At 45.5% G+C, this 15,931-nt stretch overlaps 1 protein-coding gene and 1 long non-coding RNA gene across 5 annotated transcripts in view; one reads left to right on the top strand and one right to left on the bottom strand.

Annotated features, from left to right (window-relative positions):
• The window catches only part of LOC137648379 (uncharacterized), a 151,227-nt gene that overhangs the window by 82,269 nt on the left and 53,027 nt on the right, over positions 1 to 15,931 (bottom strand). The gene's annotated exons all lie outside the window — the stretch shown is intronic.
• The window catches only part of LOC137648603 (uncharacterized), a 66,280-nt gene that overhangs the window by 43,636 nt on the left and 6,713 nt on the right, over positions 1 to 15,931 (top strand). Inside the window, exons 6-7 of the mRNA XM_068381526.1 lie at positions 7,938 to 8,179; positions 9,032 to 9,120. Coding sequence (XP_068237627.1) covers positions 7,938 to 8,179; positions 9,032 to 9,120 — 331 coding nt within the window. The remainder of the gene's footprint in view (positions 1 to 7,937; positions 8,180 to 9,031; positions 9,121 to 15,931) is intronic.

Genomic DNA, 15,931 nt, shown 5'->3' with positions numbered 1-15,931 from the left:
AGAGCTTCCTCGGTAAGCCTGGCATAACCATGAAATGGAAATGCCAGACCAGGAGGAAAGAATTCAAAGTCCTCTAGAGGACGAGTGCCAAGACCTTCCAAAGTTAACATTCCGTCTGAGAACGGAGAATGAAGAGCCATGCGCCAAGGATTATTCTTGGTAAACGGCGGGAGCTTAGAGGCATCCGGGATGAGAGAGCTTTGGACTCGCTCCGGAGCACCTTGCTCTAATGCCCCAAGTCTCTGACCGATGTTAGAGAACATCGTGTCCATCTTGGCCTGCATTTCCGACACCAACTTAGCTTGCATCTCCGACACAATGCGAAGCATGGCTGATTCGGAAAGGCCCGGGCTAGGAGCAGGAGTGGCGGATTGTACTCCCGGGTCGTGAGACTTAGAGGAGGAGCCGGAAGCCTTAGATGACGGGTTTGTATTCAGCTTAGAACTATGGGAAGCCTTGTGAGGCTTACGAGCTTTAGGTAAGGTTCTAGATGTAGACTTATCCTTGGGGGGAACCGGGTGTGATCGTTGAGACGAATCACGGTCCCCAGAAAAACCAAGAAAGGAAGAGCGATCAGAGGAAGAAGAAAGAGCGGGGCTGAGGATAGGAATCTCAGCGCCGGTAACACCTGCCTCACTTACCACCCTACCTGCGTCCGGATCATCCAATAACATGGGTTCGACGTCCAGGTTCATGGAAGCAACATTGTCTTCCAGATCTCCGGGGGCATCCGACGGATCTTGATCTTGATCAATAAACCCCGCTATGGTGGCATCAATGTGGGCAATGATGGGAGCTGCAACATGCCTAGCCACAGCGGCTGAAGACTTGGCGTTAGGATAGACCATGGCACAATAGTCTTCGGATAGGACGTAAGGCTGCTTGGATTTGACGTTTCGGGCAAAACCACCAACCCACACTTTCAGTGTGGCCCGGGCCGCAGACTTTTGCTCCGGGGATGCCTGAAATAATAGTGGGAATTATAAAAAGGTAGACTCCCAGTGGTCCTTCAAGACCATAGAAATCTTACTAAATAGTGTATGTATACCAAAAAAGGTAAGATAAATAAGAAGGCAACTTAGCCAACAGGACTCACCGAGTCAGATCCAAGGGTGGTGATGAGGTCAAAACAGACCATGCAGTTATCAGGGTGCCAGACCACGATGTCCTCCAGCTGAACCCCGCAGAGGGCGTGAGACCGACATACGGTATGCCCACAAGGCTGATGCAGAACAGCCGCACAGGCCGTCGTCTGACAATGCACCATCTATAAAAAGAATAGTATATGAGAAACTGTAATTCTCTTAAGTAGGGGCGGGTCCGGAGGACCCGGGACTAACATAAGTCTAACTTAAGACTAGAACTTAACTGTAATACTCTTAAGTAGGGGCGGGTCCGGAGGACCCGGGCCTAAACATAAGTCTAACTTAAGACTAGAGTATAGCTATCCATTCCGGTCGAGCCGGGAGCATAAAAAGGATGCAACAAAGGATTAAGACACATAGTGTCTGATTTCCCGGGGCGAGGTTAAGCCCCGGGCCGGGAAATAAAAGTATATCCATAAACCAATTCATATAGGAACTCCGAGATAGTAATCTGTCATATATATAATCATATATAATCATAGGAACTGTTATAAATTAATAGGGGGGCGGAACTGTAGATAAGAACCACCAACCGAACCCGGAGGGTTTCGTATAACATAATAAAAGTGTGATAAGTGAATATAAAATAGGGTGCACCGGGATCCAACTCTGTTGACCGGTGGCCAACCCGTCTAGACAGAGACGAACCCGCCGGGACACCCGGAGGACAAAGTCCATAAACACTGAACTACCCCCTCTAAAAGGAGGGAAGGCAACGGTCCCCTAGGGGAGGGGGGAGAGAAGCCTAGCCGCCCACCTAGCGAGAGGGGGAGCTTGGGGGAGGATCACGTGATACGGAGCAGCAGGGCTACCAACTGACGATCCCCAACCAGACAGATCAAACGGAGTAATAGCACAAATATTCATTATAATAGTAATAGCGTTGAAAAATTATATAAATATACACATAAAAAATTTAGGGCAAGGCATGCAACATAATAAATAAATCACAAAAGACACACCTGATGACTTATAAAATAAAATTGCCGCCTAGTAACGAAGGTCGGCAAGCCATAACGATACGTAACTGATATCGGCCCTAAAAATGAACCACGAGGGTTCTAAACGCTAAATAATGAATATCCACAATAACAAATAACATTTAATTAATAATAAAAATAATACACATAGTAACACCGCGAGTGAAACTAAAAGCTCTCAAAACAGGAGTACCAACTGTAAGCGGAATCAAGCAAGATCGATATGAACGAAGAGAATAAACTCCTATAATTTAAATATTAAACGATCTAGAATGCTCAAAACACAGCAAAACATAGCTTGGTACTTAACTTAGACGGTGTCTCCTGGGAAACCGACGAAGAAGCCATAATCCAGTGGAAAATAAGCGAAATACGAGAGCACAACAAAAAAGCGGGTTACAACACAGGCGTGCTAAAAGGAGTTAGGTTCTGAGCGGATGCAGAGTTGGTGGTGCCGAGTGAGGTTGAACGGCTCTCCTCTATTGGGGTCTTTGTCGTGGATGAATCTAAATAGTGCGGGACCTCTGGATTATACGCCCAATTTTATACCGACACCAATAGGTGAGCGAGCTAGTTAACCTAGCACTCCTTTACATTTTTTCTCTGGTATATTTAGCAGTAAATTACCTAAGAATAAGTGCTAAATGGAGCTTATTCACTGGGCGGCACAGGTTCGAGCCCAGAAATAGATTTTTCCTACGTCAAAATCCCTTTATTTTCCCTTAATATTGGTAGAGGCTTAGGGACGAATTTACCTTGAAGTTTTCTAATCTTGTCCCATATTTCCTTTGAAGGAGTTTTGGTATTAATATTAGATATATATTTCTTCCAAGATGCTCTCTTTGCTTTTTTAAAAATTCTTTTTTGTTTGGCACAGGCTCTGAGATATGCTATTCTATCTGCTAAATAGTTTGTCCTCAAGTATCTTCTGAAGCAAGTTCGGGTCACTTTTCTTGCGTTGGCACATTCTTTACTCCACCAAGGAACTACAGAGCGATGAGGTAAACCGCATGTTTTAGGTATAAACTTGCTAGCATTATCATCAATAATATTTTCAAGATGTTGATAGGCATGCACTGGAGATGTAAATTCATCATATTCTTTATCAGTGTGTGAACAGTTTTCATAAGCTGCCCAGTCTGCCTCATCTATCTTCCATTTTGGTGGACACTGAGAAGGAAGATTATGGACATAATTTAACATTATTGGCCAATGGTCACTGCCATGTAGGTGTTCATTTACTGACCAAAGGTAGTCCAATCGAATGGATGAGGAACAGATTGACAAATCAATGGCTGATGTAGAGTTGTGGAATACATCATACCTAGTTGGAGAACCATCATTCATTAGTATGACATCATTGTTGTCGATTAATTCTTCAACAAGATTACCCCATCTATCGCACACATTTCCACCCCATAAAGTATGCTTTGCATTAAAATCACCCATCAAAATAAAAGGGGCAGGAAGCTGATTGATCAAGTCTTGGAGGTCAGAAAGTCTAAGCCTTCTTGGATTACCAGCATGATCTAAGAGGAAAAGTTCTAAGGATGGTTCAATATATAGCGAGCATAAAGTAATTTTTTTCCCGATATGAGTTCTAACTGCACATGCCAGTAGTGGTGTATAGAGTGGGATTGTTTCAAATTTTACAGATTTGTGAATAATAAAACCTGTACCACCTTGAGCTCTTGCAGCTTGCAAAGGAGGGGATCTACAAAAATGATAATTGAGTCCAGGATTAAATGGTTTGTCACTGATCTTGGTTTCCTGTAGACAAATTACCTTCGTGTCTGAGTCCCTAGTTAAAGTTTTTATTTGCTCAATGCTAGTACTTAGACCTCTGCAATTCCACTGGATGATAGACATTATCTTTTGTTATTATTTTTCTTTGTCTCATTTGTCTTTTGGGACTTTTCAGATGAAGCCATGTAAGGCCTGGAGATGGAAGGCTTTACTAGGCCACCACTCTTCTTTTCTTTCTTTCTAGGATCTTTATAAGAGTCAACCTTAGGATCATGAGCAGTAGGGCACTTACCTGACTTAGATGAAGGTGAGGATGATGGGGACCTTTTCCTCTTTGGAAGATCTTGTTTTCCAATCTCCATCAAATCAGGTAGAGATTCTGCCTGAGACAATACATTTAAGGTGGTGGAAGCCACATTGGCTTCCTTGGAGGATTGCGCTAGAACTTCAACAGTTCGAGCACTTAACCCAGAAGGCTGGGCTACTACCTCTAGGGGAGATGCTCCTATCAGTGACAATATTTTTGGTGTATTGGAATCCATATTGACCTCTTTGGAGGTTTGTGCTCTGGCTTTCATAGGCGGAGCACTTGACCCAGATGGCTGGGCTACTACCACTAAGGGAGATGCATCTGACGGGCCAGGTGCTGCCACTGGTCCCCCTGTGGTAGTAAGGGGTAGTGGATTATAATCTTTTGTTGGCATCTTAACCGCGTGAGCAAAATTAAGTTGCCGATTGAGTAAATGCTTTGCATAACCTACACTTATATGTTCAGCATTTGCTTTCAAGATTGCAGCTTCTTCTTTCTTGTATTCTCTACATCTTTTATCATTTGATTTATGATGATCTTTACAGTTTGCACAGGTTGTATCTCTGTTGCATTGGCCATGTTCTAACAAAGAACAGTTAATACAGATCTTCGTATTATTGCAGTACCGGGAAGGGTGACCGTACTTGAAACAATTAAAGCATTGTAAAGGCCTAGGTTTATACTCTCGAACACGTACTCTTTCATTCTCAATAATTATATGATCTGGTATAACAGGGGTTTCAAATGTTAAAACTACCATGCTTGTTTGAGGGATCTTACTTACTTTCCAAACATTAGCAGGGCACATGTCCAGAATTTCCGGTTCTGAGAATTCATATAGATCTCTATCAAAAACTACTCCTTTACCATAGCTGAAGCTCATATGTGGTTTAATATCCTTAATAGGATCAATTTCTGCAATCTTCATGCCACAAAGCATGTGAGCTTGAGTATCTGATTTTGCATTAATCAAAACAGATTGCTTACCGTATCTACTAATATCCTTACTTTTAATTAAACCAACTTTTTTTTGTATAAATTTACTAATCTTATAATAGTTATAATTATCCATCTTCCCAGATGCAATTATCCATGTTGGGGGCTTGGGGGTTCTTACTTCTGGAAGTCTATGCTCTATTTCTTTTTCCATCCATTCTTCTGGTTTATATACCTCTAGGTGTCTTGGTGCTTTATCACATAGAGCCCCAGAAATCAAACAATTGTCAATTTTTATGCTCTCTAAATTTTTATTTGCTTCTAAAGCAATCTCAAAACTTGAAAATGATACCCAAGCTTCCCAAAAGCCTTTACTACCATTAAGCTCCATTAAAATTTCTTTGATTGCCCCAAATCTACAGAAGGCTTCATGAATTATGTCATAGCTACAACCAATTGGTATGTTTTTTAAGTGGAGAATTTTCAGATTTTTTGTTGGATCTGGTAATGAGCCAGAACCAGAGAGTAAAGTATCACTGTTAATACAAGCATCATTTTCCACCAGTGCCGATAAATTGTCTTTAACAACACTGGTCAGAGAAGTATTGTTGGAGGAATCCTTTTTATTGCAGAGGTTGTCAACAGAGCTTTCCCTATTTAAACAAGCAGAAGTCGTCAACGGTGTCTGGGGTTCGCCATTTGATCCAGGGGTACGGGGAATATTAAGTTTACTCATTAATTATTTTTTCAGGGGGAGGGAAGGGGTCATAATAACAATGAAAAAAAACAATGGAAAAAAATAAAGTTCAAGGGAGAGAAAAAATTAAGACTGTCTGAAATTCCAAAGAAGACACCGTTAGCCTTTCCTGGAATTAATTTCTCCACCCATGACACCTGTAAAAGCTGCTTACCAAATGTCCACTCCCTACCCTACCACAAAGGGATGGTACCACTATGATTAGAGTGGCTCAAGTGTATGCCAAACCCGCTTGATGGGACTGAGAGCATTTCAAGAATACAATCATCCCCACTCTAATCATAGTGGCAGGCAAACCGGACAGAATGCCGAGAGTCCTATCTCTATGAAATCGCCAACCCCTGGAATCCGAAGGCCAAATTTCCTACGAGATAGTTCCGCGTGCCAGTATGGGAATACTGACACTCCTAGGTGTCCAAACATTTTCGGGCAGTTGGCAAGACCACCACAGCTCCCACAATTGATTTTGAAATAAAAACCGATCATGGATACAATGTCCCCTCTAAAAAACCTGGACAGTGAAATGGGTAAGAGAGTTTTGACAGCAAGGTTGGAGACAGCTGATAATTATGAAGGAGGAATAAGCAATAAGAGGTAATAGAAAAAGAATGAGAGAAATTTAGAGTCAAACTGAGGAAAAGAAATTCCCCAGTTCGAGAGCCCTCTTGCCCGTCACTAGCCTTCAGCACGGGAATGATATGCCGTGCTGAAGCCCAATGACTTCATCAAGGCATTCTCTCGTTAAGAGGGCTCTTTATGAGGACTGCTACACACTGGGACCATTCATAGCAGCGAGTGCAGTAGTGGGTGAAGGCTCTACCACTACATTCCCTTAATCCCAATATCCTTTTAATCTACTCTTGAAATTTTTAATCTTATTTTGGGTTGTACGGGAGACTAAGAAGTCTTTCGCAATCTTTTTGATTTGGCGGGTGGTCAAAATATTATTTCTTGAGAGCGCCCAGATTAAGGGTATTGATGAGGTCCTGTTATAGGGGTGTTCACCCTGGTTATAGCAGATCCTGGGAGTCTTTCGGCATCCTAAGAGGATCGCTGGGCTTCATGAGGATAGCGGACTACTGTAATGAGGCAGAGTAATAATCAGAGTCTGCTTCCTTACCAGGTACCTATACTTAAGTCTGTTTTTTGAATAATTGTCAAAAACTCTTGAGCATATACGCCTTTATTGTATTAATACTGGTCTCTACCCACCACCATGGGTGTGAATCAGCTATTATATATTCACCGGCTAAGTTTAATGTTTAAAAATGATATTTTGATTATAAAATAAATTTTTGATTATACTTACCCGGTGAATATATAAATTAAAGGCCCTCCCTTCCTCCCCGATAGAGACCTAGGGGACTGAGAAGAACTGGAGATGTTTACAAGTATATGCGGTATCTGGCCAATAGTCGGCGCTGGTGGGCACACCCGCAACCTTCACGGCGATCGCTCGCGAGTTTTTAGAATCTGTCGAGCCGTCGGAGACGTCAGCTATTATATATTCACCGGGTAAGTATATTCAAAAATTTATTTTATAATCAAAATATCATTTTAAGATGAATCTGTATGCAATGGGAGATCATGAGTGGAAGTATAATATCTATAAGGGACTCCTCAGAACGAGTTTCTCTAGGTTCAGACCAATTTCAATTAGGTAAGGGACTCCGGAACTGTCCAGCATTCGTATACAGAATCGAGTGTTGTTGAAATGATGCATGCCTAAGGTATGCTAGAAGGAAATGTTATTGAACCCTTATTAAAGTGAGGAGGATAGGGTCTATTTAATGCAGTTTTTAGTGACAGACTTCCGCCTGTATTGCCATTTTTCATAGGCTTACATTTTGTGAAAGTTGATTATACTGATTGTAATTTAATTCCATCAATTTTAATATTTCTAAAAAAAATCAAGAAACACCATTCCTTTCCTTTTCTAGTGATTGTCTTTCATTGTACAATTAACATCACTTCTTATGATTTGTTTTTAAACACTTACTTTATAAAAGTGCTTGCTGGATGTGAATTATTCCAAAGTTAAAATTTTCTCGTGGTTTGTACAGGATCGTAGGGGCCACCACTCTCCAAAAAATAAAACCAAGGAAGAGGATGTAGAATATGCAAGTTCTCATATGATATCCTTTCTCAAAGAGTATCCTAATGAAGATGGAAGAGGACCTAGTAATTTCTATCTTCCACAAGACTTCAACATACAGAAAATGTACCTGATGTATAAACAACTGTGCTTACAAAATGGAAGAACACCTGTTGGTTGTTTTGTTTACAGAAAAATCTTGAAAGAAAGGTAATTAATTAGAGTTTATTTTTAAAACTTCCTTGGTAGTATAAGATTCTAGTGTAAGGTATGTCATACACAGTAAATTATTTGGGTTAATGTGTACCTAAATTCATTATTTCTACTCACTATAAAGACTTGAGCATCCTTTTGGAATGTCAAAAAACTGACTTTGATATTACAGAACTTTATTCAGCATGATAGTCTTTCCATCTCACTGGGCATGCTTGGATATTTGTTATTAGATCTATGCTCAAGAAGAATAGTATTCTGAGTCTGTATAATCTAAATACTGTATATAGACATCACACTAGACGGTAGTTGGGATGTCTTGAATGTGAAAATTTAACTTTTATTATTTGAATTTGTGGTTTATAATTTACATGATGATTTGCTATTTAACTTCTTACATTGTACAAAAAGAGCTAATATAATGTTATTAGCAGTCCATGTTTATATGAGTATGTACATTTGGTTACCGCACTGTATGTTGTACCACATGGGTTACAGTAATATGTTTTGCAAGCTTTGTTAAGAAATGTATTTGATGTTAACCTAACAAAGAGCTAGTAATTACTTAGGGTAAATGGAAATTATTCAGTACAATATCCGGTTATTTTTTTATGGAAGAGCTCCTGAGAGACACAACAATGTCTAATCTGTTCATGGGAAAGAGGCACAACTGAATTTCTCATAACATTTGTGTGTATTTTTTCATCTTGTTATCAAACTAGGCTTTGATGAATAGGTTTCAAGTTAGTTATAAACATATTCTTTCGTATAATTAGGTGGAAAAGAGCTTTACTAGTCCCTCCTATGAAGTAAGTAAACGAGTTCTCATATTTCATTTGATATCTACAGATTTAACTGTCATGTCAGATCTCCAGCCAATAAGACTCCTGAAGAAGATTTGGAGTTTGCATATCAGCATATCGACTCCTGTACAAACAGTAAGGCCACTTCTTTATATCTTACAGCTGTAATCTCTTTTGTTTGACCTTTTTAAGCCAACAGTTACATTACTTTTATGATGATTCTTGATCCATTTATATATGCTACTTTGAATTTTACGGCCATAACTTCTTCATTGCTCACCACTTAATCTCATACACATTCTGCCTGTTACCATCCGAATCATGTTAAATTGATGTGGACAGTTACTAATCAACTTTTGCTTACAAATTTATGGTTTTAGATTGAGTTAATGGTAAAAGTTCAGAAACCCTTTAGGTTTACAGACAGATTTTGTTTTTTTAAATTACTGAATAAAGTATACAGTACGGTACCGGTACTGCATATCAGTTTACTTGTAGTGTATATATTTATTCAATAGTAGGCACATTTGAATTTAGACACTAAACCATATTATAAAGTTTTAGAACCTGGAAAATAGGAACATAGTAATGTCTAAATATGATGTTTATAAATGTTTCTATTGAATACAAATTTAGAGTATTTTATAATATGACAAATTCGGAGATAATTTGTATTTTTCCTAACCATATAAACCTTTGCTATTTACATTGGGTATTACTTTCGGTGTAGCTGAAATGGCGAGCCAATAGATTTTTAACGAGGGTTAACTACCCCCTCGCTTGTTAGCGAGGGGGTAGAGGAGGGGTAGTTAGCTACCCCTCCTCCACTCACACACCGGTGAACTGATTCACTTCGCTTAGAGGTAGGACTTCACAGGGGACAGGGCTGGTGGGCAAGTATGTGTAAATAGCTAAGGTTTGTATGGTTAGGAAAAATACAAATTATCTCCGAATTTGTCATTTGTTCCGTAACCGAAATACAAACCACGCTATTTACATTGGGTGACTTGACCCTTAGGTAGGGTGGTAAGTCCCAGCCTTACTGGCTTTGGCTTTGCTCGGGGACTCAGAATCCGAGTGTGTAGCACTCGAGATAAGGAGTCCCAGCACCTCGCAAGTTCCTTGCTCTGCAAGGAACGTGCGGCCTACATAAGCTTGTGTGTGAAGGAATGAAGTGTGTCTCGTCCTAGGAAGTCGACCTGAAGTCCTTTAGATGGAACTCTAGGTTAGGACGTTCCCAATACCACCTCATCAGGGTATGGGGGACGCGACAGTATTATCTAATACAAGGAACACAAGGAAGCATGGTTTACCTGCAGTGGTTTGAGGTCAGCTGTGCAGAGAACCCAGGATGCTGCTTTCCCCAAGAGAGGGGAGGATGAAAAAAAGAGTAAGGGCCAGGCATACCTTTTCATTCATGCAGACTAAAACCGGGTAGCAATGCCCTCAACCTTCTGCTACTTGTCCATTAAGGAACCTGAGGTTAGACCAGCTGTTGTGTAGCCACCACAGGGCCGATAGAGAACGTATCGAGCCTCCTGTGGGTCACGTCCTGCAGGTAGCGGGCTGTGAAGGTCGTTTGACACTTCCACACCCCAACCTGCGTCACTGAGAAGTTTCTCTTGAATGTCAGGGGCGTAGCGATGCCTCTGACATCGTGTGCTCTAGGGCGACGTGACGGAGGAGGGTCTGGATTCAGCAAGTGGTGGATAACCCTGCGAATCCAAGCTGAGATGGTGTACTCCGTGACCCTCCTCTTCGTCCTTCGTGTGCTCACAAACAGGGCTTGCACTCGAGGACGAACTTCAGCTGTTCTGTTCTCAGACTCCGTACTGGGCACAGTAGGGGATGGTCTGGGTCATCTGTTACAGAACGGAGAGTTGGAATCGTGAAGGAGTCAAACCGTTGGTCCGGAACGTCAGGATTTTGAGTCATAGCAACAAATTCAGGGACGAACCTGGATGTTACCTCCCCCATCCCCTTGAATGGGCGACGTCGTGCGAGAGACCATGAAGTTCACTGATTCACTTGGCTGAGGCCAGAGCGAGCAGGAACATCGTCTTCCAAGTCAGGTGACAATCAGAAGCCTGGCGTAATGGTTCGAACGGAGGTCTCTTAAGAGACCTGAGGACACGAACCACGTCCCATGGAGGAGTTCTCACTTCCGACTGAGGGCAGGTAAGCTCGTAGCTTCGTATGAGTAGTGAAAGTTCCAGCGAGGAAGAAAATGTCCATTCCCTTCAGCCTGAAGACCAGGCTTGAGGCTGAGCGTTAGCCATTCACCGCCGAGACCGAAAGGCGCATTTCTTCATGCAAATATACAAGAAACTCCACTATTGCTGGAATAGTGGCATCGAGAGGATAGATACCCCTTCCACGACACCAACCACAGAAGACTCTCCACTTCGCCAGGTAGGCCCCTGCAGATGACTTCGCAGGTGTCGAGACATCCTTTCCGCAACTTGTTACGAAAAGCCTCTCTCTGTGAGGAGATGCTGGATAGTCTCCAGGCATGAAGCTGATGCGATGCTACGGCTTCGTGGAAGATGTTACAGTGTGGTTGTTTGAGTAGCTCGTGTCGTGGAGGAAGTTCTCTCGGGAGTTCCGTCAGGAGCTGCAGAAGGTCCGGGAACCACTCTGCATGGTGCCATAGCGGAGCTATTAAGGTGATTGACAGGTTGACCAATAGTCTGGTCTTGTTGAGCACCCTTCTCATCAGACAGAACGGTGGGAAGACGTAAACGTCGATGTTGTCCCATCATTGTTGGAAGGCATCTTGCCAGAGTGCCTTGGGGTCCGGGATTGAGGAACAGTACAGCGGAAGCTTGAAGTTTAAGTCCATCGCGAACAGGTCCACTGTCGGGGAACCCCACAAAGTCAGGACTTTGTTGGCCACTAGCAGATCCAAAGACCACTCAGTACTCACTATGTGCAATGCTCTGCTCAGATTGTCGGCGAGCAGATTCCTCTTGCCCGGAATGAAGCGAGCCGATAGTGGAATCGAGCGGACTTCGGTCCATCTCAGTATCTCTACTGCAAGATGGGATAGCTGTTGTGAAAAGGTACCTCCCTGCTTATTGATATAAGCCACTACCGTGGTGTTGTCGCTCACAACCACCACGGAGTGGGCCGCCAGGATCTGTTGGAATTGTTGAAGTGCCAGATATACGGCCTTCATTCTAGCAGATTTATGTGGAGTTACTTTTCTGATTCTGACCAGAGGCCCGGGATCCTGTGGTTCAGAACGTGGGCCCCCCCACCCTTCTTTGAAGCGTCCGAAAACAGTATCAAATCCGGGGGGAGGACGAGAAGATCCACTCCCATTCGAAGGTTTCCCTCCATCCCCCACCACTGAAGGTCCGTCCGTTCCGCAGGATCTATAGGGACCAGAATGTCCGAAGAATAGAGGCCTTGATTCCACTGGGACTTGAGTCGCCATTGCAGGGATCTCATCCTGAGGCGGCCGTTTGGAACCAGACAGGCCAAGGAGGAAAGGTGCCCCAGGAGATGTAACCACAATTGGGCTGGAAGCTCTTCTCGTCTGAGGAACGGATCTGTGACCCTCCTCAGCCTTGCTATCCTGTCGTCTGATGGAAAGGCTTTGTGGAGATTGGTGTCCAATATTATGCCTAGATATACCAGTTGTTGAGGTAGAGGCAGAGAAGACTTTTCGGGGTTTACCATGATCCCTAGATCTTGGCAAAGTCCCAGAAGCTTGTCTCGGTGTCGAAGAAGGGTCGACTCCGAGTCTGTCAGGACCAGCCAGTCATCTAGATAGCGGAGGAGACGGATGCCGATCCTGTGTGCCCACGAAGATATCAGGGTGAACACTCTGGTGAATATCTGGGGTGCTGTGGAGAGACCGAAACACAGCACCTTGAACTAGTAGATCTTGCTGTCTATGCTGAACCTTAAGTACTTCCTGGAAGACGGATGGATTGGGATCTGGAAGTACGCGTCCTTCAGATCCAGTGTACACATGAAGTCATGCGCTCTCACTGCAAGTCTGACCGTGACTCCTGTCTCCATGCTGAACAGAGTTTGTTTGACAAACTTGTTCAGAGATGAGAGGTCGATGAAGGGTCTCCAGCCTCCAGACACCTTCTTTACGAGAAAGGGTCGACTGAAGGAGCCTGGGGAGCCGTCGACGACCTCCTGGAGAGCATCTTTCTTGAGCATGGTCTTGAATTCTGTCCGAAGGGCTAGCCCCTTTAGCGATCCCATGGCATAGGAGCTCAACGCCACAGGATTCGCTGTCAGGGGAGGAAGAGACGTTAAGAATGGGACGCGATATTCCTGACTGATCACGGAGATCATCCAGGAATCGGACTCGAGTTGCTGCCACCTGAATGCGCAACTTGCCGGCATCTCCCCACTGGTGGACATGCAGGGTGATTGCCAGTCCTAGTGTTTGCGGCGTTGGCCGCTCCCTCTAGGAATATTGCCTCCCCTGGAGGACTTTCCGCCCACATGCAGGGGGATTGCCAGTCCTAGTGTTTGCGGCCTTGGCCGCTCCCTCTAGGAATATTGCCTCCCCTGGAGGACTTTCCGCCCACATGCAGGGGGATTGCCAGTCCTAGTGTTTGCGGCCTTGGCCGCTCCCTCTAGGAATATTGCCTCCCCTGGAGGACTTTCTCCCCTTCTTGTCTTTGACAGGAAAGGGCTACTGCTTGGACAGTTCGTCTTTGCTGCCGCTGCCGGTTTCGTCGTCTTGGATTGGCGAGGTTGTTGAGGTGCTGGAGGTTTGTAGGGCTTATATGTAAGAGCCCTTAGGAGAAGAGAATCGTGGTTCGATTTCCTCCACCTCTCAGCTGCCTGTTCCGCATCCTTGGGTTCAAACAGTCTCTTCCCCAAGATGGAAGAGTGTCTGAGCTTACAGGTATCCACGGCTGGGACCCTCGAGTGGAACCTCTCGGCCGCCGCATTACGTCGTTTCAAGATCGAGTTTGCCCACAAGTTCGAAACATTGTGGGCCAGAAACTGGATGGAACATGTGCCCGAGAGAAGGAAGGTCTCCAGGGCTTTCCTGATGCTCTCCTTGGACAGATCCTCAGGTCGCAGCAGGATGCCCAGAGACCCTAGCCAGACATCCAGCCACGAAGTGGCCTGTATGGCACACTTTGCAACCTTCTCCTGACTCAGGATCTCTGTTGCCGAGAAAGTCACCTGCCGGCTAGCGAGTCTCTCGAGAGAGACTCCCCTGGTAAGCTCTTCCACGAAGTGGTGCTCTGAATCATGCTGCTCTCCTTCTGGTAAACTGGCAGCAAAATCTCCTGTCCCCAAAGGCTCTACTTGGGGGAACTCTTAAGAGTCCTTCGATTCCCTCCTAGAAGGGATACGTAATTCCAACAAAGAAGTCTGAGGGCTCTTCTCTCCCTAACACGGGACGATTCTCCTGCTCGAGGTGGGGTTTCTCCCATTGGTGCGGTGGGAGAAGGTCTCACCTTGGTGAAGGGAGCGTGCTGGCGCTCGCGCGATGGGAAAACCCCAGGGGTCGCGCGCGATGGGAAAACCCCAGGGGTCGCGCGCGATGGGAAAACCCCAGGGGTCGCGCGCGATGGGAAAACCCCAGGGGTCGCGCGCGATGGGAAAACCCCAGGGGTCGCGCGCGATGGGAAAACCCCAGGGGTCGCGCGCGATGGGAAAACCCCAGGGGTCGCGCGCGATGGGAAAACCCCAGGGGTCGCGCGCGATGGGAAAACCCCAGGGGTCGCGCGCGATGGGAAAACCCCACGGGTCGCGCGCGATGGGAAAACCCCACGGGTCGCGCGCGATGGGAAAACCCCACGGGTCGCGCGCGATGAGGGGTCGCGCGCGAGAGACGCTGGCGCTCGCACGATGGGAAAAACCCAGGGGTCGCGTGCGAGAGACCGTTGAAAACACTCTCGGGAGACATAATAGGGTGAGCAGGAATCAGATTGAAGAGCCCGTGAAAAATTTCGGGCTGTCAGCGTCCACGTGTACGAGGTTGTTGGAGCTTGAAGATCGTCGGAGCTTGAAGATCGTCGGCGCTTGTGCGCGAAAGAAGATCGACGGCACTGAAAGATCGTCGGCGCTTGCGCGCGCAAGATTGTCGGCGCTTGTGCGCGAAAGAAGATCGTTGGCGCTTGCGCGCGAAAGATCTTCGGCGCTTGCGCGCGAAAGATCTTCGGCGCTTGCGCGCGAAAGATCTTCGGCGCTTGCGCGCGAAAGATCTTCGGCGCTTGCGCGCGAAAGATCTTCGGCGCTTGCGCGCGAAAGAAGATCATCGGCGCTTGCGCGCGAAAGAAGATCATCGGCGCTTGCGCGCGAAAGAAGATCATCGGCGCTTGCGCGCGAAAAAAGATCGTCGGCGCTTGCGCTCGTAAGAAGAACATTGGCGCGGGAACCATCGGAGCCTGTGCGCAGACGATCGTCGGAGCTTATGTGCGTAGGAAGGTCGTCAGCGTTAGCGCGCCAAAGAAGATCGTTCGCCAAGTTATCGTCGGCGCTTGAAGATCGTCAGCGCCTGCGCGTAAGAAAATTGACGACGCTCGAAGATCGCCGGCGCTTGCGCACAAAGAAGATCATCATCGCTGGCGCGCAAAAGAAGATCGACGGCGCTAGTGCGCAAAAGAAGATCGACGGCGCTAGTGCGCAAAAGAAGATCGTCAGCGCTTGCGCGCGTAAGAAGATCGTCGGCGCTAGCGCGCAAAAGAAGATCGTTGGCGTAGGAAGATCATCGGCGAGCACGAGCGCGCGCTAAGATGAAAGGACAGCTGACAGGACGATCCGGAACTGGGACGATCAGGAATGGAACAGGATTCCTCTGGATGGAATTCTCAGGAACAGCAAGAAAATGTTGGCGTGCAGGGGATACCTGGCACTTAAGGGACTTACTCACAGAGTGAGAAAGCCCCTTTTGCCCCGAAGGGACCGGTGCCCGTTGGATAACGGGGTGCGTAGGCGCCCACAGTGTCAGCAGCCA

Source organism: Palaemon carinicauda, chromosome 10 (genome assembly GCF_036898095.1).
Source record: "Palaemon carinicauda isolate YSFRI2023 chromosome 10, ASM3689809v2, whole genome shotgun sequence".
In the NCBI taxonomy this organism is placed as follows: Eukaryota; Metazoa; Arthropoda; class Malacostraca; order Decapoda; family Palaemonidae; genus Palaemon; species Palaemon carinicauda.
Note: the sequence above shows the minus strand (reverse complement) of the source record. Positions and strands in the feature narration are given on the sequence as shown.